The sequence below is a fragment of the Panthera onca genome, chromosome D1 (assembly GCF_046562875.1).
Source record: "Panthera onca isolate mPanOnc1 chromosome D1, mPanOnc1 haplotype 2, whole genome shotgun sequence".
NCBI lineage: Eukaryota > Metazoa > Chordata > Mammalia > Carnivora > Felidae > Panthera > Panthera onca.
The window spans coordinates 12,034,568-12,048,962 of NC_138348.1; the positions used below are offsets into that span (position 1 = coordinate 12,034,568).

At 40.7% G+C, this 14,395-nt stretch overlaps 1 protein-coding gene across 2 annotated transcripts in view; it reads left to right on the plus strand.

Annotated features, from left to right (window-relative positions):
- Positions 1-7,348, plus strand: part of LPXN (leupaxin) — a 47,894-nt gene extending 40,546 nt beyond the window's left edge. For both annotated transcript variants that reach the window (XM_060606734.3, XM_060606732.3), the window contains exons 8-9: positions 5,563-5,711; positions 6,021-7,348. In XM_060606734.3, coding sequence (XP_060462717.1) covers positions 5,563-5,711; positions 6,021-6,290 — 419 coding nt within the window. In that variant the 3' untranslated portion in view covers positions 6,291-7,348. The remainder of the gene's footprint in view (positions 1-5,562; positions 5,712-6,020) is intronic.
- The last annotated feature ends 7,047 nt before the right edge of the window (positions 7,349-14,395 follow it).

Genomic DNA, 14,395 nt, shown 5'->3' on the forward strand with positions numbered 1-14,395 from the left:
AGACCTAGACATTCTTTGACAAAGTGGGGGGTGGGGGGGAGTAAGCTCCTCTCTGTCTCAGGGCCTTAGAAGAACATAGAAAAGCTTATAAAATTATTAGTTTAGATTTTTAGATCTGTAGGCCTCAGAAGTCCATTCAATTGTCCGTACTTCAAAGATAGCATAGCTGAACAAAGCAAGGGATATCAAAAAGTGACCAGAGATAACAGGAAGACTGAAGTTGCATGATTTGGGTCCCAACCCCTGGCTCCTCCTACTGCCTTTTTGGATCTGGCTGCTAGTAATCAAAATGGGTTCCTAGCAACTGTGTTTCATGGGTGGGCCACTTTTCAATGCCCTTGCGTACTTTGCTCACCTGTTCTTTTGGCGGAAGTACAGGTAGAACCCTCATGTTTACAAAGCTATTGGGTTATGATATTTGGGCTCAGCTGATACTATCCGTCCCCACACAGAGGTCAAGACTAGGGTGCAGCTAGGGGTGCGACACTGAAGTTAGGCTTTGAAGTTAGGCCTAGATTTGCACCTTAGGTCCTCTACTGGCTCGTTCGTTGTATGTAATTTCTCTGAGCTTCCCTTTTCTCACTTGTAAGATGGGAGGGTTGCTGCGAAGACTTTAATTTCAATTAGTACCGTAGGCAGAGCCTTCGGTTGGAACCAGGACAAAGCAGGTGCTGCATAAACAGGGTTGCCAACAGTCACCTTCGTTTTAGGCAGACTCTCCTGATAAATGGTAAGGAGAGCTCCTTTCAGAAAAGTCCACCTATTTATACATAATCTAGTTAGTCCTGGAGAGGCTCTAAATGACACATATTCTGGAGCTGATGGTGTCAATAGTGTAATATCGTTCACACGTCTGCTCATTCAATAAACATTTATTAAGCCACTGCCCTGTGTGTGTCAGGCACTGTTCTAGGTCCTAGGGATACAGTGACAAAAAACACGGTTCCTGCCCTCACGGCGCAGGTGCTCTAGCGAGAGAGACAGACAATAATCAAACTAGCCAACTAATTAACTAACTAACTCTACTTATACGTCACTTATAACTTTACACGTTAGGACAGAGAGTGATAGGGTGCTATTTGAGATAGGGTACTTGGGTCAGCTGCTCTTTTAAGCAGGTCCCCCCCTCAGTTAAGTGAAGGCCCAAACCCTCTGGGAATCTTGGGGAGGTGATTTTCCAAGCAGAGGGAACATATTACTTAAATAGGTGCTTGACGATGAATTAGTTTGTTATATTTTTCTTTTTTTAATGTAAAGACATAAAAAGACAGTGCAGAAATCTTCACTTATAACCGATTACCTTGTTAACGTCATGCAGCATAAAAACTAATATTTTTCTTCATTTGTTAATATTTATGCATACATAAGTTGTGTACCTAAAATTCCTTCTTTTTCACTTAAGCGTTTCCTCACAAAAGTATAAAAGGTTTCATACTTTTATAATAATAAATTTTAATAATATCAATTATTCCATTCAGGCTTTATGTAAACAAATTATAAAAGATTATGTGCTTAAAGATGTTTATTGAAGCTTTATTTGTAGTATCAAATATTGTAAACAACTATGTTCATAATAGTAGATTACCTCTTGTGTATTAGTAAGGCTGCTATGAATTTCTTTAAACATAACATTTTCTTCTTTTGAATATTTGTATGGATTAATTCCCAGGAGAAAGATATCTATATCTTTTTTTTAAATTCTTGATACGCATTACCAAATATTTACCCAAAAGAATACTAACATTTAACTTTCTCACCAGGAATATATAAATATGTGACTCACTCCATGTATTTTCCAGTATTGGGTAGACTTACTTAACACAGTTTTTACTACTTAGCTAAAATTAGAAACTAAACTACTAATTAGAAAAAATTAGAACTTTACTTTTTTCTTCTGAATTTCATGGCTTACTAATGTTGAATATATTACTACTAAAAGTATTTCTTCTTGTGCTATTTGTCTCTTTGTGAGGAGGACTTATTTTAAGGGGTTTAAAAAAATTAATCACTTTGGGTTTCTCATCCTTCTTTATCCAGACGTAGGATGTATAAGACTCAAGCCCAGGGTTTTCTAGCATGAGCCCAACAGTGAAAATGTCCAGTATTAAAGAGAAAGCTCTTACATTTCAACAAATTGATTAAATTTTTTTGTTATGGAAATTGCTTGCTGCCTGGCTTCACCAAGTGTCCGTGTTTCACTGAACTAAAATCCTCTACCCTCTACCCGCCTATCTACCCCATTTTCTTGCTGGAATATTTAAAAGCAAATTGTAGAAATCTTGTCACCTCACCATTAAATACTTCAGCATGCATCTGAGAAGGACAGAAGGACTTTTTTTTTTTTTTTTAACATAACTACTTTCACACTTGATGAAGTTATTAATTCCTCATTATCATTTAAAACCCATATCTAAATTTCTCAGGTTTCTTTTTTTAAATTAATTTATTTAAATGCAAGTTAGTTAATATACAGTGTAGAATTGGCTTCAGGAATAGAGCCTAGTGATTAATCATCACTTATATATAACACCCAGTGCTCATCCTAACAAGTGCCCTCCTTAATGCCCATCACCCATTCAGCCCATTCCCCTCCCCCGCCATCCACCTCCCCTCCAGCAACCCTCAGTTTGTTCTTTGTACTTAAGAGTTTCTTATGGTTGGCCTCTCCCTCTGTTTTTGTCTTATTTTTCCTTCCCTTCCCCTATGATCATCTGTTTTGTTCCTTAAATTCCACATATGAGAGAAATTATATATTTGTCTTTCTCTGACTGACGGATTTCACTTAGCATAATATGCTCCAGTTCTGTCCATGTTGTTGCAGATGGCAAGATTTCATTCTTTTTGATCGCTGAGTAGTATTCCATTGTGGGTGGATATATATATATATATATATATATATATATATATATACACACACACACACACACACACACACACACACACACATATACATATATATAACACATCTTTATCCATTCCTCAGTTGATGGGCATTTGGGCTCTTTCCATAATCCAGCTGTTGTTGATAGCGCTGCTATAAACATGGGGGTGCATGTGCCCTCTTGAATCAGCATTTTTTGTCCTTTGGATAAATATCCAGTAGTGCTGGGTCGTAGGATAGTTCTGTTTTTAATATTTTGAGGAATCTCCACACTATTTTCCAGAGTGGCTGTACCAGTTTGCATTTCCACCAATAATGCAAGAGGGTTCCCCTTTCTCCACATCCGTGCCAACATCTGTTGTTCTTGTGTTTTTAATTTTAGCCATTCTGACAGGTGTGAGGTAATAGTCCCTTATGGTTTTGATTTGTATTTCCCTGATGGTGAGCAATGTTGAGCATCTTTTCATGTGTTTGTTAGCCATTTGATGTCTTCTTTGGAAAAGTGTCTATTCATGTCTTCTGCCCATTTCTTCACTGGATTATGTGTTTTTCAGGTGTTGAGTTTGGTAAGTTCTTTATAGATTCTGGATATTAACCCTTTATCCAACATGTTATTTCCAAATATCTTCTCTCATTCCATCTGCTGCCTTTCAGTTTTGTTGATTGTTTCCTTTGCTGTGCAGAAGATTTTATCTTGAAATCCCAGTAGTTCATTTTTGCTTTTCTTTCTCTTGCCTCTAGTTACTTGTCTCATAAGAAGTTGCTGTGACTGTGGTCTAAGAGGTTTCTGCCCATTTTCTCCCCTAGGATTTTGATGGTTTCCTTTCTCACATTTGGGTCTTTCATCCATTTTGAGTTTATTTTTGTGTATGGTGTAAGAAAGTGGTCCAGTTTCATTCTTCTGCATGTTGCTGTTCCAGATTTCCCAGCACCATTGGCTGAAGAGACTGTCTTTTTTCTGTTGGATACCCTTTCCTACTTTGTCAAAGATGAGTTGGCCATACATTTGTGGGTCCATTTCTGTTCCATTAATCTATGAGTCTTTTTTAAAAGTACCAGTATCTTACTGTCTTGAAGATTACAGCTTTGTAATGCAGCTTAAAGTCCAGAATTGTGATGCCTCTAGCTTTGGTTTTCTTTTTCAACATTACTTTGGCTATTTGGGGTCTTTTTCGTTACCTACACATTTTAGAATAGTTTGTTCTAGCTCTGTGAAGAATGCTGGTGTTATTTTGATAGGGATTGCATTGAACGTGTAGATTGCCTTGGGTAGTATAGACATTTTATCAATATTTGTTCTTCCAATCCATGAGCATGGTATGTTTTTCCATTTCTTTGTGCCTTATTCAATTTCTTTCATAAGGTTTCTATAGTTTTCAGCGTACAGATCTTTTATGTTAGATTTCTAAAACACGTCATTTACTTTGTTTATTTGAATCAGTTGGGTCCAAGGAAAGTGTATGCATTGCACTTGATGGTTTTATCTCTCAGAATAAAAATCCTGTAATGATCTTCTCTTCCCTTTTTTAAATACCATTGGTTTCTTAAGAAACTGGAACCTATGTCTTATTAAATGTTCTTGATTTGACTGGCTGCTTCCTCACAATGTTGTTTAACTTATTTGCTTTTGTCCACCCTCCCCCTATTCTTTTGAGATATATTTGGCAGATATTTTCTTCAGTTTATCCTGTGTTGGCTTTGCTTATGGTACTTTTGGTCATGCACAAGTCATTGATATGTTATTTTTAATGGAGCTAAATTTATTGATGTTTAACTTGCTTTTGATATTTGAGCCATTTTTACCACAGTTTTCTCATTCCTGGTTTAAAGAGGAACCCACTCATTTTTGCTTAAGTCTTTATATGGTTGGAATTATTACATCTAGAACCTTACATCCATTTGGAAGTTATTATTTCGTATTACCTTCTTTTTAAATATTAGGCACTTTTCTTCAGGGGCTGTTTTAGGTACTAGAGGGACTTAATGGGACAAGACCAGGGATATCTCATTTCAGAGCTAATGCTCCAACAATGGAGGACAGACCACAAAGATAGTTGCAGATCGTGCTAAATACTAGAAAGATGATTTTTAAAAAAGATGAAGTGAGGGTGCCTGGGTGGCTCAGTCAGTTAAGCTTCTGCCTTCAGCTCAGGTCATGATCTCCCAGTTGGTGGGTTCGAGCCCCACATTGGGCTCTGTGCTGACAGCTCAGAGCCTGGAACCTGCTTCAGATTCTAGGTCTCCCTGTCTCTCTGCCCCTCCCCCACTCATGCTCTGTCTCTTTCTCAAAAAATGAATAAACATTTAACATAAAAATTTTAAAAATTAAAAAAAATGAAGTGATGGATATGGGCTGATGAGAGGCCTCTATGATAAGGTGGTATCTGAGCTGATTGCTGAATCATAAGGTGAGATGGGCCATGCCAAGTCCTGGGTAGTAAAGGCGCAGAGGAGGAATAGACTCTAATACTAACTACTAGGGATAAGCCAGGCACAGCACTAACGCACTCGTCCCCCATTATCTCCTGTATTCTTATAATGAGCCATTGAGGTCAGTATCTATTATTGGCCCCGCTTTGAATATGAGGACACTGGGTTCAGGAAAGCCGAAATCATTGGCTTCTTCTCAGCCTCCCACTTGGCGGAAGGTATCACCCTGCACCTTGATTTTGCCCCTCCAGGCTTTCACGAGAAGGACAAGAAGCCGTACTGCCGGAAGGATTTCTTAGCCATGTTCTCACCCAAGTGTGGTGGCTGCAACCGCCCAGTGTTGGAAAACTACCTCTCAGCCATGGACACCGTCTGGCACCCGGAATGCTTTGTTTGTGGGGTCTGTATACTCACTCACCTGTCCGATTTAGGGAAAGTCGGGAGTCCTCCTCTCTGAGAGGCCAGGACGCCAGCTGGTAAGAGGGTTCACAGCTGGGGTGAGGGTTTGATGTGAAGCTAAAGGAGGCACAAAACACAGCGCCCCCCGTGGGCGTGTTTGCTCGCGTGCTTTGCAAGCGGGTAATATCCTTGCCTCCATCCACCAGATAACTGGCAGGAATTTTAAGGCTGCGGTTTCACTTTGCTGATGTTCTGTTTCTTGACACCTGCATCCCTTTTCTTTCTCTTCGCCCCCCCACCCCCACCCCAGGACTGCTTCAGCAGTTTTTCTGCTGGATCCTTCTTTGAACTGGACGGACGTCCCTACTGTGAGCTGCATTACCACCAGCGCCGAGGAACACTGTGCCGCGGGTGCGGGCAGCCCATCACCGGCCGCTGCATCAGTGCCATGGGCCACAAGTTCCATCCTGAGCACTTTGTCTGTGCTTTCTGCCTGACACAGTTGTCAAAAGGCGTCTTCAGGGAGCAGGATGACAAGACCTACTGTCAACCCTGCTTCCACAAACTCTTCCCACTGTAATCTCAGCTGACCCCACGGTCCCCCCAGATCCCCTGTAAAGTTTAAACCAGGAGAGCAAAGCGTACTCTGTTATTACCGCTCTTCTCAGTGGGTATAGAGAGAAAGTAAATAGATCTAGAAAGAACCTTCTAGATGTTACATGGCTAGGCTTGCAGTCTTAGGTTTTAGATTTCTAGTCTTTTTTTTTTTTTTTTTTTAAATCGGGTACTTGGATCTAGATCTAGGTCCTGCTGTTAGTGCCTCTGCAGATGCGTCTTACACATGCACACATTTATTTCACCCCTGGTTTTCTCCCATTTTCACCCCGGGGACGACCCTGCCCATGTCTTCTCTCCCGTGGCCCTCATAACTGGGCCCTTTCACACCTCCCTGGTTTCCCTCTGGGACTCACTTTCCTTTGACCGCTGCATTATCCTTGCTGTCAGCAGTCCTGAGGCCCCTCCCAAGTTCCCTGCATCTCTCTTCAGTATATTTCTCTTTTTCAAGAGGATGTCGGTTTTAACTGGACTACTTTGAGTACCAACATCACTGATAAATAAAACGGCTTTTGGTTTTAATGTCTTGCTGTCACGTTTAGAGATACACTTCCGCTTCCTGGGTTATATACTAGGTACTATGTGCAATTAAATTCACATCATATCTCTTGTTTACTTCCATACAATAGGCACTTTGTTTTAATCAAAAGAAATTGAAAGGAGGGATTTCTGTTCACTAAGTTTTCTCTTAATCTGGGCCCTTAACATTCATTTCATCTTAGTTTTTGCATTGAGGTGATTGAATCGTCTTAAAAGATGGCAAATCTCCTTAAAATTGCTTTTGTCACTTTGTTCTTGCGGTTTGTGGGTTCGAGCCCCAAGTTGGTCTCTGTGCTCACAGCTCAGAGCCTGGAGCCTGCTTCTCCCTCCCTTTGTTTACCTAAAGTGAAAAAACAGATCTCCACTAGACACTTGAAAATTCTTATTTGCCTATGTATGCATTGCTACAAACTCATAAAATTGTATGTATTAAATACGTCCATTTTTTATATCAATTATATCTCAATAAAGCTTTTTTTGTTTTTAATGAAACATCTTCCTCAACTTCACAGTTCTCTCAAAAAGACAAGATGGCTGCTTTATTTCTCAAGGAAGTTGCTGTGAAGGATCTTAGATATTTTCCAGTTTGGATTAGGAAATCCAAGCCCCAAAGACAATCTCCATTTAGTTATTTGTTCCTCTGCAAACTATCATAAGTAAATTTGTGAAAAAGCTTTTAGCTATTAAAGAAATCTGACTTTCTCATGTCCTATTTCAAGTAAACTTCAGAATGAGTTCTTCCTCAAAGGAGATATTGATAAGATCTGTACTATGTCTTTCTTACCATGGTCTTAAAATAATTGTGTAATTATTTGAAAAAACAGCAACGATAACAACAACAACAACCCGGAGTTTAAGTTACTGAGGAAAATTCCTTTATCAGAGGTATTTTTAAAAATAGGACCAATTTATGGGCCCCTGGGTGGCTCAGTCTGTTAAGTGTCCGACTTCGCCTCAGGTCATGATCTCACGGTCTGTGAGTTTGAGCCCCATGTCTGGCTCTGTGCTGACAGTTCAGAGCCTGGAGCCTGCTTCAGATTCTGTGTCTCCCTCTCTCTCTCTGCCCCTTCCCTGCTCATGCTCTGTCTCTGTCTCTCAAAAAATAAATAAACATTAAAATTAAAAAAAAAAATAGGACCAATTTAAGGGTCTCTAGACCAATGTGGGAAACGACTTCTTAGAGAATGGTTCTTGTTAAACGTGATCACATCTGTCTCCTTTGAGGAAATGGATCATCAGGGGGTTTCTGAGAATTAAAAGGAAGTGGTAACGGTTAATAAAATGGGAACTTCAACACATTCATGCTATGTGGGAGGTCATGCAGGGAGCCATGGGGCCTCCTGCCCTGTTTGGTTGAGTACCAGACTAAACAAAGTATTCGTTCTCCTTTTAAACATCTTCTTTACAATGTCTGCACCCTATGATGTCACATGCAGGTGTCAATATGACAGTGCTCATGGTTGCCTTGGCAATTTGACAAAATGCACTTGAGGTTTTAGCCTTTAAGAAAGAATGTTCAGGTGCTAACGCTTTTTTTTTAAGGATTAGCTATTTTGAGATACCAGTAGAATCTGCTATTTAACAACGTCAGAGAAAATTCAGTGTTTGCCAGGTGCAATTATGATATGGACATTTTTGGGGCATGTGGGTGGCTCAGTTGGTTGGGTGTCCAACTTCAGCTCAGGTCATGGTCTTGTGGTTTGTGCATTTGAGCCCCAAGTCGGGCTCTGCACTCACAGCTCAGAGCCTGGAGCCTGCTTTGGATTCTCTGTCTGCCTCTCTTTCTGCCCCTCCCCTGCTCACACTCTGTCTCTCTCTCAAAAATAAATAAATATTTAAAAAAGAGAAATGGACACTTTTTTTCCTCCTTATCGTGAATATAAGTGGTCATATTTGCTCCAAGAAGAGATGCTGCCTTCAGGTCCAGTGTTTTAGCATCAAGGAAACCATTCACAAGAAATTTTCCTTAAAAAAAAACACACACACACAAGAGAAATACTATTACTCAAACTGATTCCCTATCTGTTTACTCTTGGTTCTGAGTAACTGCTAGCTTTGAAAAAATAGAATCTGAGGAATAGAGCTTTTCCATCAGTAAGCTCTCTCTCTCTCCATATATATATATGTATATATATATGTATATATGTGTATATATATATATATATATATATACATATATATACATACACACACACACACACACACACACACACACATACACACACACAAACATATATACACACACACACGCATATGAATGAGTGGGAACTCTATTCTCAAAGAGAAATTTCTCAATTCGTTTGGCCAATTATTCTTTGGAATAAGTAATAAAGTCCTCCAAAGTGGAGCACAACAATGATTTTTCCATACAAGTTCCGGCAGTTACTTCAATCTGTGTAGGATGGCCTCCAGCCACATGCTCCCTTTGTCATGACCAGTAGAGGGAGTGAGAGCACTTTTATCCGACTTTGCGAGTGAAAGTCCTGAGATTCATCCTAACTTGGAGAAGTTTCGGTCATTACTCAGTAATTTTTACTGGAAGAATAGATGATGCAGCTTGGCTTAAGCCAAACCAGACCATTCCTAGAGCTAAGGGCAGGACTAAGTTCCTAAAAACACAAGGGCGGTGTGGAAGAGATGTGAATACTTTAAAAGTCTGGGTACTGGTAAGAAGGGGGTGATGAATCTCAAATTTGTAGGACTATACATTCAAAAACAAAAATATTAAAGCATTTCTGAGTTTCAAGTGATACAGAAGTGAGGCAAGCAGGTATTTCTAGTGCCCAAAGCAACATGTCTGAGAACTTAACAGAATTCCAAAGGAGAGGAGAGTCAAGAATGATGGGATCATGAGGAACAGGGGGCAGAGGTATTGGTTTTCACTGGGCCCCTACAGACACAGTATTAAGAAGCATCAAAGCAGCCTCAGTCTGGTGATCTTAAAGGAGAGCTCTTCCAGGGGCGCCTGGGTGGCTCAGTCGGTTGAGCGTCCTGCTTCGGCTCAGGTTATGATCTCACAGTTCGTGGGTTCAAGTCCCGCATCGGGCTCTGTGTTGACCGCTTGCTCAGAGCCTGGAGCCTGCTTTGGATTCTGTGTCTCTTTCTCTCTCTGCCCCTCCCCTGCTCATGCTTTGTCTCACTCTGTTTCTCAAAAATAAATAAATGTAAAAAAGAATTTTTAAAAAAACAACATCAAGGGAGCTCTTCCAGCTGAAATAAAGATGAGAAGGAGTGCCAGTTTTCTTTAGGGGCAAGTGTCTTGGACATGAATTGGTCCTTACTAAGGGCGGTGGTGGCAGCCACTAACACATGGGGCTGAAAAAGTGACCACCTACCGCCTACATACTTGGGAGCAGTGTTGGTAGATGGAACCTGCCATCAGGGCATCAGGTGAGTGCTGAGAACCCAGAGCTCGAAGGAGAAATGGAAATCCACTGGGCCCCACTAGATGAGAAAGAAAGACATCTCAGAGAAGAGCTGGGGCTTGAGTTGTCCTTATTGCAAATTTATAACTGCTGGGAGGCGGCAATGTCTCAAATTTATTCTGTAAGAAATGAGACAGTTTATATAAGAGGTTTCTCCTTCCTGGATATGGTAAACCCACAGTACCTAAATTCATTTCCTGTGGGAAGCTATGTCCTAACTGCATTTAGGTTCACAGATCATGGATTCTGGACAATGGCACACACTTTCTGGCACCCTGCTGAGAGATCCTTCTTCCCTCCTATTTTGGATATCACCAAATCTCAACAAATACTGTATTCTAGGAGTAACATTCTTGCCTGGGATAACTACCCTTCTTCCACTGAGAAGATATCTCAGGTCACAAGTGTTGATGGAAAAACTCCTATAGCTCAGCATGAGCAGACCAAGAAATCAAAGAGGACTTTACTTCCTTTGAACTTGACTTAAAGTATATCAACTTAAATGAACTTAATTAAACCTAAGTTATGTCCTATGAGTAGACATAATTGGGAATGTGAAATACAGTGGGAGCACCACACACACTGTTCTCATCTTTGGTCCAGGTGGTTAGGTGGGGCTGACTTTACCCTTAGCCCCTGGGACGGACACACATCTCAGGCCTGACCAATAAACGTGCTTTGTTCTCCTGGACCAAGGTGATTGGATCAGGAATAGTCACGTGACCCGAGCAAAGCCAATTAGATTTCTCCCCAGGACCTTTGCTGGATTTTTTGTGGGGGAAAAAGGTATTCTCATTTTGTTGAGAGTCTGGCTGTGAGGATAATAAAAACCCACTGCTGCTGGGAAATATCTTTATGGTCACTTATGAGGAGCCTGCCTGAGAGAAAGAAGCCAACACAGAGGAAAGAATTGCTGAGTCATGAAGAGATAGAGTCTTCTTTTTTTGAGCCACTCAATCCTACAATATCAACACCTTCACCCCAGACTGAGAAGTTATGTGAGCAAATAAAACCTCTTTTTTTGCTTCAACTGATTTGAGTTGGAATTCTGTCACTGAAGAATTGTGTAAGAACAGGCATATTCTCTCCTTTATAGACTTAAAGTATTGTGAAATAATAAATGAATGAACAAATAAACTCAACAGTGGCCCATTATTTATCACAGTAAAACTACTAGACAAAAATCTGGTATTCCCAATGTTTTTTACATTAGAGCACCGTGAAACACTTTGCATTTTAAGTCTGAGGCATCCTGTAGATAGCTCATATACTTAAAATACAAACTTTTTGTTCCTGTAACAATTTGTTAATAAAGTTGAGTTGTATGTGTCAATATCTCTAAGGGAGAGGAGAGAGAAGAGGGTGCTGTCACTCTTTAAGATGCAAAAATGTGTTGGAAATCATGTTAAATGTACTGCTTTATCTAATGCTCATCCACAGAGAACTATTACATCTTTAATGTTATTGTAATGCTGTGTATTTGTAAGGAAACATAGTTTCAGAAAAAATCTTGCTGTTTTACTTGCAAACAAAGAAAAACATTTAGAAAATTTTAAGACAATTGGATTTACCTGCATCGTGAAAGTTGGTCCTTGAAAAAAAATTGGGTTTACAAGAGCCCGAGGAAGAGAAAGAAAACACTTACAGTGATTCTGAGAGAAGATCTTAGGGACGCCTTTCAGTGCTTTGGAGGTTGAGGGTGATGAGTTTCATTATGTGCAATGACACTTGGAAAATAGGACTTGTCCGCTCCAGGTGCTCTTGCATTTTTCAGACATGAGTTAAGAAATATTAGAGGCTCAAAATGAAGTGAGGAGCTTGGAAGGAGAGAGGTTTTCCTAAAATAATCTGAAAAAATTTGAAAGGCAGGGAAAGTGGGAGGGGAGAAAATGATAAGATATGTGTGAGAACTCGTGAGTTAGGCAAGGTGAAATTTCCAGAGCTTCCAGCGAAAGAAGAAAGATGGGTGAGAAGAAGGTGATATACAACACTCTCTGTGAGGACAAGAAAGGCAGTGGGGATTGGGGTGGGGAGTCTGCCACTCAGCCCCAGGGGAAGCTATTGCTTATCTTGGAGTGTCTCTGAGCTTGGGTTTTGCTAGAAGTGGACCCCGAGACCAGAATTTGTGTGCAATAGTCTATTTAGGAGGGGACCTCTGGATGTACAGGTAGGAGAATGGAAAAAAGGGGATAGCAAAGGGAAGCAAGCCAGTTCAGTGTGCATTGACGAACAGGTTACCCTGTTGGAAGATGGAGCTCAGCGTTCTTGAGGATGTCTGGAATTTATGGGAGGACACATGGGATGTCAGTCAGTAAATACCCCGGCCCCACCTCTGCCTCCTTTAGCCTGCCCTGTTTGCAAGCAGGACATGCTTCTGTGGCCAAAGAAAGCCCTTCGTCTAAGTCACAGGTGCTTGAAAGCTTTCAGGAAGCATCAGCGCGTGCCTAGCAGCCAGTGCCAACAATAGGGCTGGGGAACTCACAACATCTCTTGGGGAAAGTTATGGAGGGGTAAGTATATAAGCAAAAAGTCATTAGAAAGTTCTTCCAGTCACTGCTAATCATAATACATTGAAGCAACACATTTGTTTGCAATGCTTTAAAATATTCCCTGCTCTGGGAAGCTTAATGCATTTCACCTATTGGGTGATTGAGGGGATTGAGGAAGAGAGTGGACGATGATTATTATTTCCACTTTACCTGTGGGAAAAATGATCACTTTACATGAATAGGCCAAGATCACTCAATTTTAGTGATAACACTAGTACCAGACTAAAGTTTGCCTCATCTTTGCCTGGGACGCTGTCTTTTAGGCTCGACACCAACAATGTAAAGCCTATCTCAGAAGTGTGGCCCAGGTGGTAAATTTTCAAGTGACAAGTAAGGGCACCGGGGCAGGAAAGTTGTCCACTGCTGTAGCCTAGGCTGTTTGTGATTAGAGGATCAAGAACAGCCTTCGCACCAGACAAATCAAAGTTCAAATGTTGATTCTTCCACTTACAAACTGTGTAAACCTTGGTTAAGCCACTTATCGTCTCCAAACCTGTTTCATAATAGGCCTAATGTAGGTAATAATACCTCCCACATGAGTTTGCCATGAGGATTAACCAAGATAATAAGTGAGAAAGGCTTTGTAAGGCGCCCAAAACCGAACATAAAAGGCACTGACAAAATAGTCCGGGAGATATGTGAAGAAGTCAACATGGCTTCTGTCTCTAACATTGCCATGGAGACTGTGAAACTGTAGCAGGCTCTTAGTTGTTTTTGTATGATTTTAGAAATCTTTTTTAAGGCTCAGGATGAAATCGATGGAACTGAAAACGCTGGGAGATTAGAAGAGCTTGAATTGGAGCCCATAATCTTCCTTTGCAGCAACATATTGGCAAAGCAATGCTCACAAGTGAGTGAGCATGGCACAGGAAATCCATCCAGTCAGCTGCCTGCCACAGATAGGAAACAGCTAACCTGGGTTAAGGAAGCAGAGCCACAGAGAGGAGGTTCAGGAACCTTCCAATGTTATGATTTTCACTGCCTGTCAATGGCCTAATCATCAGTCAAGGGAAATTCCCAGGAAAATCCTTATCATCATTATTACTTGTATCAGTCTGCTAGGGCTACCATAACAAAACACCAGACTGGGTGACTTAAACAATAGAAATGTATTTTCTCACAGTTCTGGGGGCTAGAACTCCAAGATCAAGGGGTCAGTAGGTTTGGTTTCTCCCGAGGCCTCCTCTCTCTTTGGCTTTCAGATGGCCACTTTCTCACTGTGTCCTCACATCACCTTTTTTCTATGTGCCTCCCTAATATCTCTTCCTCTTCTTATAAGTCCTACTGGATTGGGTTCCCCACCCTCTGACCTTATTTAACCTTAATTACCTCTTTAAAGACTGCATCTCCCAACACGGACACACTGGGGATTAGAGCTTTAACAAAAGAATTTTATGGGGACATAACTCAGCCCAAAACATTACTTAAAAGAACACAGTGGCAAAGATACAATTCTACATGCTTTCTGATCACCAAACTCTGTTAGCTAATTGCAAACTCACCGATGGGCAAATTTTGGTCTTCTTTTCTTTTTCTTTTTTTCAATAGACACTTGA